Source organism: Fusarium redolens (genome assembly GCF_020744475.1).
Source record: "Fusarium redolens strain MPI-CAGE-AT-0023 chromosome Unknown BKA55scaffold_12, whole genome shotgun sequence".
Lineage (NCBI taxonomy): Eukaryota > Fungi > Ascomycota > Sordariomycetes > Hypocreales > Nectriaceae > Fusarium > Fusarium redolens.
In genome coordinates this window covers 906,657-925,891 of record NW_025763675.1, presented here as the reverse complement: position 1 = coordinate 925,891, position 19,235 = coordinate 906,657, and the positions used below count along the sequence as shown (strand labels likewise).

The window sequence follows — 19,235 nt, the reverse complement described above, 5'->3', positions numbered from 1 at the left end:
TGATCTATGATTATTTCATCCCAAATGTGTCCCGTCCAATGCAAGCTTACATCATGATACCCAGAATGACTGGCCTTTTCTCCAGCTTGATCTATAAGTGCTATCCAAGCATGAAAGATGTTATCAAATGGTTGTTCGCGGCTTGGGAGGGAAAGGAAGCCGTTCTCCTGTACGGCAATCCAGTTTGACTGATTTAATCATATCTGCCGCCTATTTCAATTGTCAACAGCAGTTCGTTATTAATATAATCAGAGTCTCACCTTCTCAGCAATGGCATAGACACTAGCTTGCAGATGCGCTGACGGAATCAGGGGCATGATACTAGCATCAGCAATACGCAAGTTGCATGTGCCATACACCTTGAGCTCTGGGTCAACAACTCCTCCCAACTCGAGTGCCATCATGGCTGCTGTTCCTGAAGGATGTCTCTCTGTCGTGATCTTCTCCATGACTTGCTTCATCAACGACTCACGATCTGTAGTATCGAACACCGATTCCGCTTCGGGCATGAGCTCTTTCATAGCGTTGGTTTGAATCAGTTTCGTGTTCATTTGGAGACCAAGAACAATAATCTCGCAGTCGATCGTGTCGGAACAGTATCGTGGGTCCAGTTTTGGCGTATCAAAAATAGAGGAAGACGAGGGTTGGATGGTGCCTCGGGAGAAGGTCTTTTGAGCAGCGACAGCGAACTGCCCCTATGAGTTGGCCATGGTCTCAAAGATGCCTGTATCATTGCTGAGGACTTTTTGTCTGAGAATCCTCCGTTGGACTTCGTAGCCCTTCTTCACGGAGTTGGGGGCATTTGAAGGAATGCCATTACCGGAACTCTTGTTCATAAATTGTTTCCAGTCATCAGTCGCTGACTGTAGACTTGGGAACGCAACCGTGTTTATGAGAGGTGCCGTCCAAGGACCTAAATTTGTCAGAAACTGGTCCCTCTCTCAGATATTTGCGCTCACCTGTTCTGTTCCGTATGTATTCCTCGGCAACTTCATCATACACATCGTCGGTTATCTCATCACTCCTCAAATATGATTCATTGCGGCCTGAAACCATCAGTATCCGATATCTGATAGAAGCAAGGTACTCACAGTAGTAGTTAGCATAGATCATGGGATGGTCCTGAAGATTATATCCGACGTCGGGAAGGTCAATCTTGACCGGAATGTCAAGCGACTTCAGAACATCTGATGGCCCAATTCCCAATATCTGAAGTAAAGTAGGAGTGAAAATGGCACCAGCCGAAACAATAACCTCTCGAGTACAAGAAATTGATCTCGCTTTCGACTTGTTATTTGGAGCAAACTACAATATAGATTAGTAACCTCCTTGTCTTCTGTGTCACCTAATTGTACCTCGACTCCCATAACTCTCCGATTGGAGTTATATGCACTGTTACTATCCAAAACAAGTTGTGTGACAGTCTGATTGGTTGCAATGTGCAAATTGTACCTCGAAGATGCCGAGTTAAAATGAGCTTCTCTAGCATCGAACCTCGTCTGATTATCAGGGTGCATGCTTGAGGGGAGTGTCATGGCCCCTGCGGCTGTCCCATTGTTCACATCACCAATGATGGGTAGACCAAGCTCAGCCAAGCCCTCGAGAACGTTGACTGTTCTCCGGTCAGAACACAAAAAGCTTTGACGATGTACATGACTTACAGGATTGGTCATAGAAGTATTGAGGGTAGGAGACGTGCACTGAGCCATTGTATCCATGCGCAGCTGATTGAGGATGTATGTGAAGCTCCTTGACATCATGAGGCTCAACATTGAAGGTGAACTTCTCAGACTACCAAAAATCAGCCTCATTCTCAAAGATCGGTTACACACTTACCTTTTTGAAGTAAGGAAGTAGGTCATTCCAAGACCAACCCTTGTTACCCAACTTTTCCCAACCATCATAATCAGACACTGAGCCTCTGGACCAACAGAGGCCATTGAGGATGGAACTGCCACCAACAGCCTTCCCCTGCGGTATTCCCACATTCTGATTGTTGAGATAGGTCTGGGGTTCAGTGGTCAGCCCCCATTGGTATTTTTGCCATCCACCTGACCCGATGGTTCCCGGGACAGGAAGCAGACCTCCAGGAATCGAAAGATTTCTCGCGTTATCCCTGAAATGCGATTTGCTAGTTCAGACCAAGTGGGTTGCGAGAGACGTACAAAGGACCAGCTTCGAGAACCAGGACAGAAACTAAGAGATACATCAGTGAGGCTAGTCGAGTCTATCGGTATTGAGTACCTGCTGGGTTTTCGGAGAGGCGATTGGCAATGGTTAGACCAGCGGTGCCACCTGCAACGATGATATAGTCGTAGACATTACGCAAATGTTCATCTGCAATGTCCGGGGTTACATGAAGGCTTTCAGCTAACGGAAGAAAGAACACGGCCAGAAAGGCCAGCCAGAAATTCCCAAAAAGCATCTTAGACGACCCGATTGCGAGGAGGTGTCGAATAAGCCAAGACAATGTTTGAGATGCTGTGAAGAGAGTGCTCTTCGGTAAACTCGCCACCTCGTTTAAATCGGAGAGTAAACAAACAAACACAGCTTATGAATGCGAGCATTTCCAACACTCCAATCACTATGGAAGTCTGCCACTGACAGACAACCGCCAGATGGAACTCGCTTAGTCGTATGTGTCTGTAATAACGTGTGATCGTAGCTAGAATACTCCTCCTAAAGTAACTTGCCAGCATAATGAGATATCTCCATTCTTCATTTTTCTTGGACCTCAAGGGACAATTATTAGTGACCTCATCCTCTGGTTTCACAATCTAACAGTTGGGTTTGGTGTTTATACTCAGTTCTCTTCTCATGCGATAACCTCATGTCAGAACGCCAGTTCTTTCAAACTTTTACCTGCAATAGCCTATGAAATGGACCTCGTGATATTCTACTTTATTGTGATCTACATATAGAGGCAATTGGCAAAGTCGAGACCCTGGCGTTTGAACAATGGCAGACTTGCAGGCCTCGACTAACGAGAAAGCTCAGATATTTATCAGTTACGAGACCTCTAATTCCGAGTTTTAGTTACTCCTTTAAGGTAGATGCCCTGACGTTTATGTTTCTCGTAACCATGGCCATTGCGTCTTTTCTCACCTCTCATTAGTTTTATAGGGTAATCACTTATTTGTTGGAGTCACTCCTAGGGAGAGCAAATCAAAATTGCTAAACACCCCCGATGTTGCTTCTTCAAGGTAGAAGTGTATAGAAGCATCCTCTCTTCGAACTGGCTCGGGAGATAACCGAAAGACTGCCCATTCGTAACTCTTTCACATGCCCTCCATCATCTGGAGAAGCGATGACTAAGCCACCTATAAATACAACCTTTCTCAACACCAATCAAGATGAACCAACTGTCACCATGATCAACACGCGATATCAGCCATGATGTTGTCGTTATCAAGACGATGCGCTATTAATGTTACCAAAACTACTTTCATAGCTCCCAAGATACTCAATCGCTCTCTTCATCTTGCTCCCCCGTTCCTCCTTGACGACTATGTTCCGCGATATATGACCCTCAGTTCCCGCGACGCAGCCAAGAAGCGTTCTTTGGCGTATGCTCACCTTCGCAATTGTAATCTATGTCCGAGAGAATGTGGCGTAAACAGGTACGAGAAAACAGGCATGTGCCTCATCGGAGAGAAGGCGAAAGTCAATACAATCGCTCCCCACTTTGGCGAAGGTCAGTCCATCTGCTCCCCATTGCTCTTCGCTCTCGGCTCGCTACATCTGATACTCCCTTGCATTTCAGCTCCTTAGCTCACCGTTAGTCATGTACCATGTTCTTCTATTCAGCCTCTGACTAAACTCATACAGAACCGTGCATTCAGGGGCACAACGGTAGTGGTTCCGTCTTCATGAGCGGGTGTAACATGCGGTGCATCTTTTGCCAGAATTACGATATCGCACATCAACGAAATGGGATGGACCTGACGCCTGAGGAATTAGGTGACTGGTACATCAAGCTGCAGGAGGTTGGCAAGGTGCACAATATCAATATTGTTACGCCTGAGCATGTTGTCCCGCAGGTGGCGTTGAGTATCCTCCATGCCAGGGACCAAGGCCTGACAGTTCCCATCGTTTACAACACATCAAGCTTTGACTCTCTTGCATCCCTGCAGCTGATGGATGGATTGGTCGATATCTACCTTGCTGACTTTAAGGTGTGGAAGCCAAGCACGTCCAAAAGGCTACTAAAGGCGGATGATTACGCCGCAACAGCCAGAGAGAGTATCAAGATGATGCATGCTCAGGTCGGTGACCTGTGCTTCACCGGAGACGGGATAGCCAAGAAGGGTTTGCTGATTCGCCATCTTGTTATGCCAGGTAAAGAGGATGAAGGTGCTGAAATCATGAAGTTTCTAGCAGACGAGGTCTCCACAGATTGCTTCATCAACATTATGGAGCAGTATCATCCAGACGCTCATGTCGGCAAGCCAAAGCGAGCAAAGGCAGATGGCAAAGAAGAAAAGCAGGAGGTCCGATACGCAGAGATCAACCGAGCTGTCAATGCCCAAGAGATCTCCTCAATCAGGAAAGCCGCAGAAGAGGCTAGGTTATGGCGGTTCAATGACCCACCAGGCCACGATGGGTTTGCTATCTGATGAGAAGCAAGTCGCCTCTCATTTGACTGTTGGGTTGCCCTCCGAATGAATCAAACCTTGTTATGAGGCTGTCAATCCAAGCCAACAACGGGGACTAACAGCGCCACCTCCTGGTCCGAACAAGCAATTGGCTTGGCCACTTTATTCACTTACATGGAGCAAGGCAAACCCGATGACCTGCTGTTCTAGACCCCACGACCTCTCTTTCATGTTCCTGACTGCCAACTGAACAACCTCCAAAAGCCATGACTGACCAGTCTTATTGACGGACTACATTGGTGACTTTAAGTGTGGCCACCAGGCACGGATCCATCAGAACAACCAACGCCTCTCACTAGAAGAACCTTCTTCCAAAGAATTGCTAGGTCAAGCGCCGGAACTCGCTGTTTTGCTTTGTTGAGGCGAACACATCGACAAAGCGAACAGACCCCTCAAGTCCAGTATAGCCTTCTTCGCATTGGTCTTTGTCCACAGTGGAGAGGAAAAGGAGGACGAGAGATATGAATATCTAGTAACGATGGATGCTGTTTCTCTCAGAGAAGATATTCCTTCCTTACTACTATCATTGACAAAAACTCAAAATCTATCAAGATGAATGCAACTTTCACAACAATTCATGGCATGGTGCAGCTACCACCTATGGATGCAAGAATTACTCCGCCTCCTGATGAGCTAAACATTGCCATCCCTAAGCTACAAACATGTCATATCCTCCCACCTTCACCTCAATCTCTTCCGGATACACCACACCCAGACACACCGTCAGTTTGCAGTCCTTCTCCACGAAGGAGACGTCGACGCTCTTCCGGCTCAAGGAGTCGCCCTTCACGAGAGTGTGTGAATCAGCAGCCACATACCAACTCTCGTCTCATTTTTTCGCCTAGACCTTTTGAGGATCTCTATATAGAACGAGCATATCTTGCCACCATTCTCCAGCAGCAGGCTGGTCGAGCTGCTGAGCTCATGAGACAGTGTTGCGCTGTGGAGCTGCAGCTCCAGAACCTTGCTAGCGACAATGGTCGGCGAAAGCTAAGAAAACAGTTGGCTCTGCTGAAGTCTAAGGTCAACCAGGCCGCTGAGCAGGAGAAGGCTATTTTCTCCCGTCTTGGTGAGTTGTATGTTGAAATCCAGAGCCGAGAGACACGGGCACAGGCATGGACTGTCGAAAGCCCTAGTGTCGCATCATCTGTCTGCTTCAGTCCTGTTTCCTACGGCTTTCCCACTCCTTTGACACCCCTGAGCGGCACTTCTGAGCACTTTGCTCCCATGGGCTACTTCGGCGATGTGCATCAGGTCTATGAACCATCATACCTTCAACAGGAGCCGACCTCGTACGGTCTGGAAACTGTTGACGAGGCCGCAGAGGATCACTTCAGCCCTGAATCTAGCTGTGATAGCGTTGAGTCCGAGACCACCCCAGCAACTCCAACTGATGTTGAGGCACCCTTCGTTCAGGAGAAGGACTATGGCTCTGAACTTGGAGAGGAGTTGAGTGACGAGCGGTTTGTTGCGCTTAGGGAGAGACGGCTCAGTCTTCCCTGTCTTCACAATGCTTGGCCTGAGGTTTAGGCTTATCGGTGCACTTGAAAGGCGTTGCCGGATCATGTGTTGATTTTTCAAGCATTACTCAAAACCACGGACCGATCATACATGTTGATTCATAATATCAAATCATCATCATGTCACTTACCATCAGTAGCATCGATTTGGCGTTCAATCTTTAGCATGTCTTAGTGTATATATACTGTCTGTTTTTTCAAATCATATCGCTGATGCACCAATTTATCCGTGAAATCTTTAAGCAAACTCTCCAAACTGTCCATCGTCGAATCCAAGATCCTTAGCTGATTGCTTCTGCTGCTTAACAGCATTTGCACTTGGTGGAGGTGGTAATGAGAAGACGCCCGAAGAGCTTGGTCCAGCAGGTGGCGGTGGTAGTGCAAATGACTGAAGATCGCCTCCAGTTCCTGAACCAGATGACGAGCTATCTTGTTGTTTGCGCCTACCGAACTTTGATCCGCCAAAGCTCACGGTAATAGTCTCGCCATCCTTGAGGCTATAATCTCTATGCTCCTCCTTTTCCTTCGTTGCAGCCGGCTTGCTCTGTTCGCCCTCCCAGCCCAGAGCCTTTCTTGCTTCCTGGAGCGCAATGCTCAGATCAAACGCCTCGCTTCTCTCCTCGAAACCAATGCCCAGAACAGCCTTTCGACCCTGTGGATCGCGCACCGTGAGCGCAAAGAATCGGCTGCTATCGAGGACCGGCTCTACAACACCAGGAGCGGTATATGGTGCTGCGGCGAAGAGTTGACCTGATGAAGCATCCTCCAGCACGGCATCAACTTTGAGCTTGTTGGTTGATGACTCGGATTCGTAGGCAGTCTCGACAACGCGCAGGCGGGCAGTGAAGATATGGCGCTGGGGCTCTGCAGTCCATGTACTAGCAGAGTAGCCCTTTGTAGAAGTAAGAGGAGGAATGTTATAGACGTGGACGGCGTTGGCGACGAAAAGAATGCGCTGGATGGCGTCGCTGGGGAGGGCAGCGCCTGTCGCAGGATCGAGGAGCTCCATTCTTAGCTACGTTTATCGGTTATAACTGTTATATGGTTGTTCTGAGGTGAATTGAGCTGTTGGAGTCGAGACGAATATGTTATAAAGAATCAAAAGCTACAGAGGTTTGAAGTTGAAGACGGAGAGAGGGGTGTAAAGATCGGAAGCGGTGGAGGGCAGCGCGGGGCACTTTTGTTCGGGGTTCTGCTGCAGGGTAGTCAACTTAGTGGTGACCTTTCGATATCAACGGGTTACAGCACGTTATTGAACGATGCAACGCAACTGGTTGACCTTGTTTCCAGACGAAAATAGCACAATATTTCGATATGAACTGTATACACTTAATCTGTTTTCATCTAGAGTGCTGCTTGCTACTGCACATCATAGCGACACTTCTCTATCCATGGTGGCACTTACAGGGGACCTCAACTGAAAACGACCTGTAATTAAGCGGTGCCGTCACTTTCGGCCCCGCTCCCCACTTCACCCCGCCAAACCAGCTCCGAGAGATTGATTGACTCACCAACCTTTCGAAAATTCCCCTCCAAAGATTCTAAGATTGGGAATAGTATCATCTCAACTCTAAATACCTAGTCCGCGACGTCTCGCACACCCCCTATAATGGCCACGGTCGATACAGCAGGTCAGCTACTCTATACTGCAAATACCTGGCTCTTTGCTAACTCATCTAAGCTGCTGCTCCGGCTGAGCAACCTCAGACTTCATCAACCTCCGATTTCGAGTCCGTCCCCAAAACCAACCGTTTCTCACTCCTCTAACAACCTGCCAGTATCGTCGAAACATACCGAGGCCTTCTTGCTTCAGACCCATACCTCACCAAACCCGTCGCCGCCATCGAGTCCCTAATCGCTCTTCTTAACGCCCACCCTTCTACCACCGTTTTCGAGATCCTCGATACCGTCAAAGCGCACTCCGATCGTCTCAAAGCCTCCGTTGCGAACCCTGTACCCCTTTCTGCTGGAACAGATCTCTTTCTTCAGTACCTCGTTTCGTCGCTTCGTCAACAGGATGGCAGCTTCGAGGCCGTGAGGCAACATCTCCTCCGAAACGGACGCCTTTTTGCCCAGCGTGCTAATGCCGCGCGAGAAGGCATTGCAGACGCAGGATGGAGGCTGATTCACGAGGGTCAATGTATCCTCACACACGGTGCCTCACGATCAGTTGTTGGAATTCTAGAGCGTGCCGTGCAGAACCTCGGTGCAGCGAAGTTCAAGGTTATCTACGTGCGCGAGGAAACCCGTGTTGAGGAGAGTGATCGCATAGTGCGCGAGCTTCGCTCAAAGGGTATTCCTGTCGCTGAGATCGCAGAGGCTTCGGTGGCTTATGTCATGGGTCTTCTGCGTCAGGTCGATATGGTGATCGTGGGTGCTGAGGCTGTCACATCCAATGGCGGTATCATCTCTCGAATGGGTACTCTCCAGCTTTCTAAGCTGGCTGCTCAAGCTGGTCTCCCATTTTACGTTGCTGCTGAAACACACAAGTTTGCACGCAAGTTCGTTATGGATCAACGGGATATTGGCTTTAAGCAGGAAATCCTGGACTTCAGTGTTGATAACAAGAGTAAGGATACAGTCGATGCTGTCGACTTTACCGTATGTGATCCTCAAATTATAGCTCTCGATCGAGTTGCTAACAAATGAAACAGCCCCCTGACCTCATTTCCAAGCTCATCACAGAGAATGGGATTAAGCTTCCTGGCTATGTGTTTGAGCAGCTTCTCGATATCTATGGTAGTCTCAACGGTTGAGAGAAATGATCAAAGCACTGGCAGCGCCGCGCCCATTCCAATCTTAGAGTCAGAATGGTGTATTTTCATTCATCGAACCTCATTATTTGGAACGATTGCGCTATTATCAAGAGTCATCACGAAATATGAGCTCATGACGGTTTTGGGACAGGATGGAATCTCCTTAAAATGGCTGATTTCACAAGTGTCACCCTGAAACTTGGAACGGATATTCATAATGGCTGATATCCGAAGGTCATGACGTTGCAAGAAACAACATTTGCTATCATCACGGAGTAGCTGGTTTCGATAAGGAGTTCAAAACATAATGGTAAAATAGAGATGGACATGAACAATACATTTGCTTCCTCAGGGAGTGACTATCCTCCTTTAGATCCCTCTCGTAGCAATTTGGGCCCATATAAATAATCAGACTCCAGTAGTTCATAATCTGCCCCAACGGCTCGTTTATAATATGAAACAATTCGTGTATATAAGGACAAATGCTTCAGATGCCTAAACATCCCGGACCAATCTGGCTCCCACCCATGCGTAGGGGTAGTTCCTCTGGTACCAGTTGACGAAACTAGCTCGCCCTGCAATGCGTGGGTGTGTGGCCCACGAACCACCCAAGACGACGTTATGCTTGCCATCAAAGAAGTCAGTCGTGTAGAGGGGATACAGCGACATGGGCTCAAAACCCTCGTGTCGCTCAAGTGGCGAGCTCGTCCATTCCCAGACGCCGCCCATCTCAGACTGACCCGCAAGCTTGTTGCCTCGGGAGGTGACTGGCATAGGATGCCAGTGACGGAAACCAACGTTGGCTTCCGTAAGGTCGAAGAATAACTCGGAGGAGCTATCCTTGACCAAAGCGGAGGAGTTTGATGGCGGGGTCTCTTCAACGCCGTCATTGACAAGGTGGCTATCACTTATTAGTCTTGAAAGAGTAAATATTTTCGATGGACCTACCCATTAACTGCAGGGACCGTCTTTGATAAGGTGCGCTCGGCCTCGGCTCTCTTTTGCTTATTAACATGCGCATAGATGCTCTTAGCTTCCTCGAAAGTTGGAATACGGCCACCCATCCATGCTGCACAACCAGCGAGCTCGTCGTAGGAGGCAAAGACAGGCCAGTCAAGAGCGTACTTGAGAGGAACTAGGCCATATACCGTGCGGACAAACTTATCCTGGATGAACGAATCAGGGACCTGGCTTGCGTGGTGGCCATTTCCATTAGAGTAACCATTTGAATGTCCATTGGTATGATTGCCGTTAGAGGCCCCGTTTGTGTGAGTGCTTGGAACGGACGACCATGAGGCTGGGATATGCTCGATCTTGGAGTTGTATAAGTATTGGGCATACTGTGACTTTGATTAGGACTTGAGGACACCTCGAAGACGAATTGCACATACCTCTTCATTGGTGATCGCTCTGCCCTGAGTTTGGAAGGCATGAACTTTTGTCTGTCGTGCAGGCTTCTCATTATCCCTATTCGATAAAGTCAGTCACGATTTAACTTTAAATAAGCATACCGTGTTAGGCTTACCAGCCCAAATGGCGCGAAGTATCAGTACCATCCTCAGGATCATCCATCCCCAAAGTAATGGTTTGCTCAGGAACATCAAACCATTGGTTAGGAACCCTAGCCTCATATGCTTGCTGAGCCAGTTTTGCAAAATCAGGCTGTACTGTATGCGGGGGTGGAAGTGTTCTGTCACTCTGGAGCATCATATAGAGCAGGGTCTCAATATGCATCAGCTCATGTTCGAAGCCGACCCATATAGCTCGACCAATGTCTCGAGGAATCTTGTCTTGGCCATTCTTGTACAGGTTCTGCAGACGAGATCTGACCCTGTCTTGGTAGGTCATGATCTCTTGAACAGACGGCCATTCATCAGGAATTTCAGAGTGAGTATGGCAATGCTCAGGATTGTCCACATCAGGGTCAATACCTCGCTCAAAGATGGAGTAGTAGGTTGCAGGTTCGGTTGGGGCGTTGCCAGTGGTTTTGGTCAGCTGAATATCGAGGAAGGTTGGGATATGACCAAGGTAGAAAATGCATGCATTTCGTAGTTTGATCGGCTTCTCCTGGAGCTCTTCGTCCGGCATCATATCCTTGGTTACAACGTCCCATGCTTTCCAAAGTGCTTTCCAGTCTTGGACTGTTGGCAGTGGCTCTGCGGCGTAGAGAGAAGGGATCAGGCTGAACGGCATACTGGACTTCTGCAGAAAGTGAAGGCCTAAACAATTGTTAGTCTCGTGTCATCAGATTCCCTGCATTCTCGGTATAACTTCAGCTCAGAGCATGTACCCCCACGTCATATGGATCCGTTTCCGAGTTTGGACTCATGCTGCCGGCTCAGCTGGAAAGAGAAACCCCCCTTTGGTACGATTCGCGGGGTAGTCCGGGGATGCATGACCCAAAGGCCTCTGATCGCGTGTTTTGGGTGGGACATGTATCATAAGAGAATGTGACCTACCATACTCGTCTCCCCGACTCCATCGACCCATTTCGGTCAAGCCTGCAAGTTTCCAGAGCCTGTCCTTCTCTTCCTCGGAATATTTGAGGCTTTGTTCGATCTCTATGCGCTCATGAGGCAAAACTCTTGATCCGAGAGCATCCGTGGGCCGAGTGGGAGAAAGGAAGGCCTGGTGTCGTCCACCTTCAAGGTCATAGACATACTCACCAATGACCCTCCACTCATCCGTGTTGAAGGCCTCTTCACCCAGAATCTCATTGGCGTTTTGGAGACCATTCAGAATGAATCTACATGATGTCAATTTCCAATCACTCAGACAGAGCCAATCAGCTTACTGATGGGTTACCCCCTTGGAGTCTGTATTAGAGAACTGCGGCATTAATATCAAATTTTGTGTTCAGCGCTGAGTTGTGACGTACCGTTGTATGCACGACTATACAGATGTTAGTATTGCTTACAACAAGCGGCATTGTTGACTTACTAAACTTGTGCCGGGTTGCTGCAAGAGTCTACAGCAACAATCATGGAATCAGATGGTGTGAGGACTTCTGCAAACCCTCCCAAGAAATCAGCGGCACCGTCTCGGGTGAAGTTGCCTATAATTCTCATGTTAGCACCTCGAAGCTTGAAACCCTGATATAAACGCACCAATACTGGAGCCGAGGTGGATAATGCACTTTGAGCGGCTCGTGAGAGAAGGATGTTTAAGCCATTCCCTCCCATCATCGTATGTACCGTGAAGACCGTGGCATGAGACATATTTGAAGTCAGGAACCTGCGCCAGAGTACGTTCAAGCTCTTTGAGAGATACGTCAAGAGCAAAATACTGGATGGGCTTTTTAAGCTCCTCGAACGCCTGTAGAAGGAGACAGACCTTGCGGAGGTTTCTTTCTCACAATTAGTGAATGATGTCTCAAATCATGGGGAGATTAACCAACCCGCTTCCCAGCTCAATCACCATCGAATCCTGGGGGATCTGACTGGCAATCTCCGCAGAGGACTTCTTCAGGACCTCAATTTCATAATTTGTCAAGTAATACTCATCCAGATACGTGATCTGGAGTAGTATGAGCAACAGCAACGGGGATCTCGCAACAGAATCAACATACGTCCTCGAATATCTGTAGCCCCCTCTCGTTATATAGAAGAAGGGTTGGAAGCTTCCTTGGGCCCTCGTCAGGGTTAAACATAGAAGCAATTTGGTCTTTCAGGTTGATTTCGACATGTTCACCACGAATATCAATAATACTGGGCAAAGCCGACGATGGCTTGGCGGCTGTCGGCTTTACCCGTTGGGGAGTAGCTGAAGACGCTGTGATGGAAGGCATTGCAAAGCAAACGCAGATTTAACAAACAGAGTATGGCTTCAAGTCGGGATTTGATACTTGATAGATGCGGATGGACGGGGAATATATGGTTTATAGGCTGCAGCAAGAATCGTCTCAAAGGGCGTGGCTCTTGTTAATAGTCCTCCCACCATCTCAATAGCTCCAATGTACCTGAACACTTTGGCCTCCTCAGTGGAGAATAGCTCGGACGACTCCTCATGGCTTGATTGAACCAGCCGGGCAGGATATCCAAACAACGCGGGGGATGGTACACTATTCTTAGTTCAGCGAATCGTCATAACATCGAACAGTCTAACGATGAGACTCTGCGCCAGGAACCACGGTCCACTTGAATCGCAAGGGGAAGCCAGCTGTGCCTCAAAGAAAGCAAATGGCCCTCCTCACACAAGCTTCGGCGCGGCGGATGTATGCTACATACGTACTCACGACCTGCTGCCTTCTTCATGTGAACGATTCTGAAATAAGTTTGTCATGACATGCATTCTTAAACTGGAAGACATCAGCACTTGTGGAGCGAGAGTGGGAGAGAGACGAAAAACTGGCAAATCAATAACGAGAGTCAAGCCCCACGCCCCACGCGCGTGGGAGGGTGATGTCGATGTGGGAGCTCACAAGGCCAGGTCTGAGCTTTGATGGATCGAGAGGCGATCGTTCTGTAGAAGAAAACGTTGGCACCGGATCTTCTAGTCGATATCGGGGCTTTAAATATCTATCAATGTTGCTCATCGTCTTGCATGGTGTTTCGGAACTTCAGCCTTATGTTGCGTGATCTGAGAGCTTACCCCAGATGTTTTGAAGCAATGGAGATCTTTACCTTAGGCTGTCTCTGCTCAGCCAAGGTACCATGACCTGCCCAAATCGATTCCTTGCAGAGCCTCGGTACGGGTTTGCTTTGAGCCGCAAGGTACAAGTACTGTACATATGTAAGCCCTGTTTCGTAAACCGGTTTGTACGGGTCATCGACTTGTCTGTTGTCGATTGTACATGAGACGGGATTCGCTCATATCTCAATAAGATGGGACTTATTGAAGCTGGTCGTGAGGAACCCCGCGAAGCTGCCGCAGATGCCAGCTCTAAGCCCCTCTTGGTAGCTGGGCTGTCCACTAAGACATCTGGAATTGGAAGCAATGGACAAGGGGTGAGAACTAGGCCCAGTGACTTGCATTTACCGGTCTTGGCGATCCATTAGTGACTTGATCCGGACGTCATATTATAAGTAAGCGGGCTCGTCAAAGCTTTGCTGTCGTGTAACCTCGAAGCATCGGAAATGATGAGTGATCAGTATTGCCGAATTGAAAGCCGGACGACCGCCTTATTTCTCAGCGGTAACGTCAGTTGTTCTACCGAGTCTATGCGATTCGGGCCGGTACGTCAGTGTTTGTTTGTGGAAATATTCCATATCACATCCAAGCATCCAATGTCTATGGTGTTGAGAGTGGAGAGAAGAAGAAAAAATGTGTTCCATTGATTAATAAGAACCGGCTGATTGTTCTTGGAAGGTCTACCTACCTAGGTAGCCAGGGAAGGCACATGTTGGTAGACTTGCTCTCACCTGATGTCAAGATGCCTCCTGCCTCAGTCTCAACACTCCAGTATCTTGCAATCAAGGTTCACTGCAAAAACTCGCTTGCTTCATCTTACATGGCTACAAATACACCCGATGCGCAGGAGTATACGAAGTGCCAAAAGCATCAATGCTACTACCGCCAGTCTAACTAAAATGCAACCAAATATCCATCCTCTAACCTCTATTTCGGCCGTCAATTCAATATACATGTATTCGCCGTATCGAAATACCCCAAACAGAACTCCAACCGAGCATCTATTCTAGGAAGCCAACCCTCAACGACCCTGCGCCAGAGAAGGCTTCCAAATCATTTAATACCCAACTCATTCGTTGCGACTCCAAGCTCTCAATATTGTCCACTAAGAGCTTCGGTGTATCCATCTCCGATGGTCCTTCGTCAGTCCCAGGCAGCGAGAGTTGGCTGTTTAATGTCGAAGAGGTAGTTTTGGGGGTTTCTTCCAGCATGGGCCTGGGCGAGTTGCTCATTTTGGGAGACGCTGATATAGGACTTATGCTTTCGTGATGCGTATCGTATGCTCCTTGCCGGTGTCTATCTTGCGTTCCTTTCTCGCTTGGTTCGCTACCATGGCCAGCTTCACCAAGTCGAAGGCTTAATGATCCATGCGTCGAGTTCTTTGCTTGTGTAAAAAACTGGCCTACCGCCTCAAGATTATCCAGGTATCTTCGAGCACTGGGCAGGTAAGTTGCAGCTCTTCGCAACGCCTGACAAGCTGTCCCAGCCTGTCCCTGTTCGAGTATACTCAAGTTCTCTCCCGTGTAGGGGCTCATACTCTGTCCACTCCTCAGTTTCTGGTGTATGTCCATCTGTGGGAAATGGTGAGCATAGACAGACATGAACCCAGCCAGCCAGATAGAGAACATCGACAATGAGGACAAAGGCAGCTTCTCCTTGCAAAGACTAATTAAGTCGATGATGTTACGGGATGCTTGGAAAACATCTTCTGCGCTCTCTTCCCAGAATCGATCTGGTGCAAAGTTGAGTACAGTTTGGTTGCCTATGGGAGGTCCCTGAGGCCTGCGGCATTGCAGGGGGAGAAACCGAAGATATTCCCGGTTGAGAACAATATGACAAACTGAGGCCAGCATGTGTAGCGACACATAGGTATTGGTAGCCTGGTGGTTGTCATGTCGGTAGTAATTTTGTCGAGACAATGTGAAAGTGCCAGGGAGATCTTTGTTGAACGTATCCATCTTCTCTCGTAACTTGTAGAAGGTCGACCTAGTGCCCCATGGGGGATGGGTTTCTTGTAACCGGCCACCCATCGAACTATATCTTGAAATCTCGCCCCATATCTCGACCAACTTGATTAACCGGCTCAAGGTACTTTCATCGTTGATCTGAGGCTGGCTCGATCCTTCGTGTGGTTGTAATAGTCCAGTGTAGACTTCAAGAGACAGGTCAAAAGCCATCTCAGAACATGGCAACTGGATCAACATGCTTTCGACTGCAATGCTTAGAGATCGCTCGTTTCCAAAGCTCATCATGCGATCAACAATGAAGCAACTGTACATCGTTCGTCGCCGTGTCTCTCTTATGATAGCAATCTCTGGCAACCTCTTCTCGAATCGTCTTGTGCCCAATGCCTGGTTTTCCAGTATAGCCATCCGTCGGTCATCTTGCTCTAGCCTCATCAACTTGGCCATACGAATAGCTATCCCCAGATACATCCAAGCACTCGAGGCATTCTCTTGACTCCATTCGAATAGCCCAAGCATCAGGAAAGTTTGTATCCTCTCGACCGTGAGAGTATCCATTACTATTCTGAGCGGGCCCAGGGCTGTTGTGAGCGCTGTAGCAAAGAAGTCCGAGGCATGTGATGGCCCTGGCTTGCTTTGGGATGGTGCTGATCTAGCATTTTTGCCATGATGGCTGGGTAAATGTGTTATATATCGGACGAGATCAGGATGGAAACGTGCTGTGAGCATCAAGATGCCAAGCAGGACCAAATTCAGCTCAGATGCACACTCTTTTGCTTGGCCCAACCCACTGCTCATTTTTTCCTTGAGAGAGGGCAAGTGAAGGAAAGGTAGTTCTGTCGCATAGTGTTGTTTGTATATGTTGAGCAACTGGTCCCATAGTTCCGTCGTCAAAAACGGATATGCGAGAACTTCGGCTGCGTATACTACTGATCTTTCGCTGCTTAACCGAGGTGCATCATGTGCTTTTCTTGTCCGTTTCTTCTCCTGCTGTGGTTCTTTCTCCGGTTTCGTCGCCGTACTTGTATCGCTTCGTTTTGGTGGTGGAGGAACAGCCTCCGGATATTGACACTGATGTCCACCTTTAACACAAGTGTCGCACGGGCTACTGCCTCCATCATTGTCACACTTGATCTTCGATCTTCGACATCTCAGACAAGCAATGCTAGATCGAATCGGCTGTTTTATTCGTGATCCTCTCCTTCCAGCTTTCTCATCAGAATTAGCTGGTGTCAGTCTACCCGCCGAGCTGTCATCACCGGCGTCAGGCCTAGGCAGTTCATCTTGTTGAGCATGCCAAATTGACGCCGGTGGTGTGCCCTCTTGGGCGGAGGATAATTCTTCGAGCTTTCGTTTCGAAGTTGTGTAAGCCTTTGGAGATGCGTTAGATTCTCTGTCACCCTCAGGGTCTATAGGCGAGAGTATAGATTGAATGCGAAGTTGGGAAGCTATTTTGCCGACGTCGGTGCTCTTACAGAGCTGTCTTTGTGGTGTAGAGTTAGATCCGGGGTTTGAGAATCTCTTTTAGAAATCAAATATGGGCGTTCATCCAAGGTCCTAAGACAGTATAATATATTAAGAAGGTATCAGTCCATCCAGAGTTTCTGTCAGTATAACATAACAAGAACGGGCATTCAACATTATGAAGGGCTACAATAGTACTTATGTAAAGCCAAGTCCAAGGAACTACTGACCTAACAAGGATCACAAGCTACATATAGAAAAGGAAGACAAAATGAGACCCCGGGCCGACTTTCATATTGTCAAGCCGACTTATGAGATCCCATCATCGGTCCACGCACCCGATTAACTAGTCTTGGCATGGTAGCATCTGTGCGGGAAATGCATAAACCTGGGCAAAATGACAGGTGAGCAGCTACTAGACAAGGTATCGTGGATCCATTCGGCTCTCACTGTTGCTAGAGGTGTAGTCTGAGGGCGCCGAAACAGGACTTTTTTCGGAAATATGTCCTTCAAAAGGCGCCGGTTATGCTAGGAAAGCAAGGAAAACTAAATTAGTGTGTCAGTTCCGAGAGATTTGTTGCCGTAAATCCGACTTTGACATTTCTTGAGCAGAGCCTCAAGGCTCGCAGAACTTTAAACTTGTAAGTGATAAGAGACATATCGACTTCTTCAATCACTTTGACTCGCCAGTCTACAAGCAGATTTGAATTCCTGCATGTCTCTCATCAATAACTTGCGTGTTCTTGCGCAACTCTTCCGACATATGTCGTTGAAGCTGCCCAGGAACAAGATTTATCCAATGAAAGACAACTCTTTTTTACCAAGTCCTCGCCGGGGTCCTTGGAGGTTTAGGTACGCCGATGTGGGAACTATATGGGGTTGAAGATATGGAGAATATATTGCTACGTAATGATGGGGTAAAACAACATGATAAAGAGACCAAAGTGCCTTGTGGGTTTGTTTGAACGTCGCCGCCGGCCATTTTCTTTAGCTTGAGTGGGGGTTTCGACATTGAATTGAAGTTGATGAGCCTCAATTCTCTGTTGATAATTCTCAGATGCCGCTACAATACTTTATAGATCGATCCGAATTTAAGATCAACTATCGACTCATATAGTTATATATCTACCATTTTAGCCCTGGTAATTTATCGAAACAGGAAATACAATACAGAGTGAGTACGCAGAAGGGCAGATATAAGTACCTATGGATGAATACTGGATCGGATTAGGTAGCCTCCGTAGCTTCGGCCGAGTCATAGCGTGATGTCCATAACTGGCAATTGAAATGAGAGCAGCAATTTATTACCAATTTATATCCAAATACCAGACGCTCCAGACTTTGAATTTGGTTTTGAGTATCCATAAGGAACCCCATCATCAAAAGACATCAAAGGCTAAAGAGTCAGGAATATGTCTATGGGGTTATGGGGACGGGAGACAAATTCGTGCTGTGGGCACGGAGGCGGAAACGAGACGTTGAAGAAGGTCAAAAGAGAACAGCTTTGATCCTAAGAGACAAACACTCGGTTCATCATAATGCCGAAATGGGCCTCGATATTTGCATGGGCCTTTTTTTTTTTTTTTTTTTTTTTAATGTTAAACGGCAGAAGCTGCCTCCCAAAAAGCTCCTGAATGTCACTGCCAATTGCCGACTGCCATCAAGATCCATGCCCGTTACGACGCCAAGATGGACTAACCTCCAAGGGAGTCTGGACCCTCTGAAGCAAAGCCAGGGACTTTAAGCTTAAGTGCTTCGCCCATGTGCACACGCAATCAACCTCTAAATCCTCTTTGATCCCATCATGAGACGAGATTTTTACCCCAACAAAGAAATAATCTCTTTCAGGTGTCTATCCCTAGATTCGAAATTGACTCAGAATGGCCAGACCTAGAACAATGTCACTCCCAGTGAGTGGCGATACCAGGATCATTTGCTCCCCCAACCAATGAATGACGTCGATCGCCTCAAGAGGCCTCACAGCTCGTCAGTAGAGCTTCTCACCGCACGAATTTAAGCGCCGACAGACGCCCACCCTCTTTGACGAGAATTCGCTAGATCACACTGCTCTTCAAATCAAGCACCTGCAACAGCCGCCCAAGTTATAGCTTTGTCGCATTGCATTGACGCGCATCGCGCTTGTCTTGATTGTGTTTCTTGCTGGTGGATCGACTGATGCTGTTGCTGTCATAAGCTGCTAAACATAAACCTGAACCTGACCCCTCCATCACGTCTTGCGACTTTCCA

The 19,235-nt window shown here is 47.9% G+C and overlaps 7 protein-coding genes across 7 annotated transcripts; 3 read left to right on the top strand and 4 right to left on the bottom strand.

Moving 5' to 3' along the window:
* Positions 1 to 248: 248 nt before the first annotated feature.
* BKA55DRAFT_705044 (uncharacterized protein) lies at positions 249 to 2,425 on the bottom strand (the record flags this gene model as incomplete). Its single annotated transcript, XM_046200653.1, has 8 exons — positions 249 to 695; positions 744 to 827; positions 931 to 1,046; positions 1,092 to 1,305; positions 1,356 to 1,612; positions 1,662 to 1,700; positions 1,959 to 2,084; positions 2,245 to 2,425. The coding sequence occupies 8 exons, from the start codon at positions 2,423 to 2,425 to the stop codon at positions 249 to 251; spliced, it is 1,464 nt and encodes a 487-aa protein (XP_046047002.1).
* Positions 2,426 to 3,368: 943 nt separating this feature from the next.
* BKA55DRAFT_98183 (uncharacterized protein) lies at positions 3,369 to 4,912 on the top strand. Its single transcript, XM_046201706.1, has 2 exons — positions 3,369 to 3,694; positions 3,829 to 4,912. Exons 1-2 carry the CDS (start codon positions 3,394 to 3,396, stop codon positions 4,614 to 4,616), a joined length of 1,089 nt encoding a protein of 362 aa, XP_046047001.1. The 5' UTR covers positions 3,369 to 3,393; the 3' UTR covers positions 4,617 to 4,912.
* A 295-nt stretch (positions 4,913 to 5,207) lies between these two features.
* BKA55DRAFT_517685 (uncharacterized protein) lies at positions 5,208 to 6,185 on the top strand (the record flags this gene model as incomplete). Its single annotated transcript, XM_046188207.1, has 1 exon — positions 5,208 to 6,185. The coding sequence occupies one exon, from the start codon at positions 5,208 to 5,210 to the stop codon at positions 6,183 to 6,185; it is 978 nt and encodes a 325-aa protein (XP_046047000.1).
* Positions 6,186 to 6,337: 152 nt separating this feature from the next.
* On the bottom strand, positions 6,338 to 7,336 carry BKA55DRAFT_574990 (uncharacterized protein). The gene has a single exon (XM_046193340.1). It carries the CDS (start codon positions 7,182 to 7,184, stop codon positions 6,414 to 6,416), a length of 771 nt encoding a protein of 256 aa, XP_046046999.1. The 5' UTR covers positions 7,185 to 7,336; the 3' UTR covers positions 6,338 to 6,413.
* A 315-nt stretch (positions 7,337 to 7,651) lies between these two features.
* Positions 7,652 to 9,272, top strand: BKA55DRAFT_574988 (uncharacterized protein). The gene is made up of 4 exons (XM_046193339.1): positions 7,652 to 7,806; positions 7,857 to 7,905; positions 7,954 to 8,776; positions 8,830 to 9,272. The coding sequence occupies exons 1-4, from the start codon at positions 7,785 to 7,787 to the stop codon at positions 8,929 to 8,931; spliced, it is 996 nt and encodes a 331-aa protein (XP_046046998.1). The 5' UTR covers positions 7,652 to 7,784; the 3' UTR covers positions 8,932 to 9,272.
* Positions 9,273 to 9,426: 154 nt separating this feature from the next.
* On the bottom strand, positions 9,427 to 12,718 carry BKA55DRAFT_692672 (C-type lectin protein; the record flags this gene model as incomplete). Its single annotated transcript, XM_046199812.1, has 11 exons — positions 9,427 to 9,832; positions 9,880 to 10,271; positions 10,323 to 10,398; positions 10,457 to 11,150; positions 11,391 to 11,677; positions 11,726 to 11,747; positions 11,810 to 11,823; positions 11,872 to 11,986; positions 12,039 to 12,277; positions 12,329 to 12,447; positions 12,500 to 12,718. 11 exons carry the CDS (start codon positions 12,716 to 12,718, stop codon positions 9,427 to 9,429), a joined length of 2,583 nt encoding a protein of 860 aa, XP_046046997.1.
* A 1,843-nt stretch (positions 12,719 to 14,561) lies between these two features.
* On the bottom strand, positions 14,562 to 18,751 carry BKA55DRAFT_692671 (fungal-specific transcription factor domain-containing protein; the record flags this gene model as incomplete). Its single annotated transcript, XM_046199811.1, has 2 exons — positions 14,562 to 16,933; positions 18,688 to 18,751. 2 exons carry the CDS (start codon positions 18,749 to 18,751, stop codon positions 14,562 to 14,564), a joined length of 2,436 nt encoding a protein of 811 aa, XP_046046996.1.
* Positions 18,752 to 19,235: the final 484 nt, after the last annotated feature.

Bases quoted from the DNA above. Each gene is read 5' to 3' on its own strand.
- BKA55DRAFT_98183 (XM_046201706.1), top strand. From the start codon at position 3,394: ATGATGTTGTCGTTATCAAGACGATGCGCTATTAATGTTACCAAAACT. The intron at 3,695-3,828 runs GTCAGTCCATCT...AAACTCATACAG, and splicing joins CGCTCCCCACTTTGGCGAAG to AACCGTGCATTCAGGGGCAC.
- BKA55DRAFT_574990 (XM_046193340.1), bottom strand. From the start codon at position 7,184: ATGGAGCTCCTCGATCCTGCGACAGGCGCTGCCCTCCCCAGCGACGCC.
- BKA55DRAFT_574988 (XM_046193339.1), top strand. From the start codon at position 7,785: ATGGCCACGGTCGATACAGCAG. The intron at 7,906-7,953 runs GTCCGTCCCCAA...ACAACCTGCCAG, and splicing joins TCATCAACCTCCGATTTCGA to TATCGTCGAAACATACCGAG. The intron at 8,777-8,829 runs GTATGTGATCCT...CAAATGAAACAG, and splicing joins TCGATGCTGTCGACTTTACC to CCCCCTGACCTCATTTCCAA.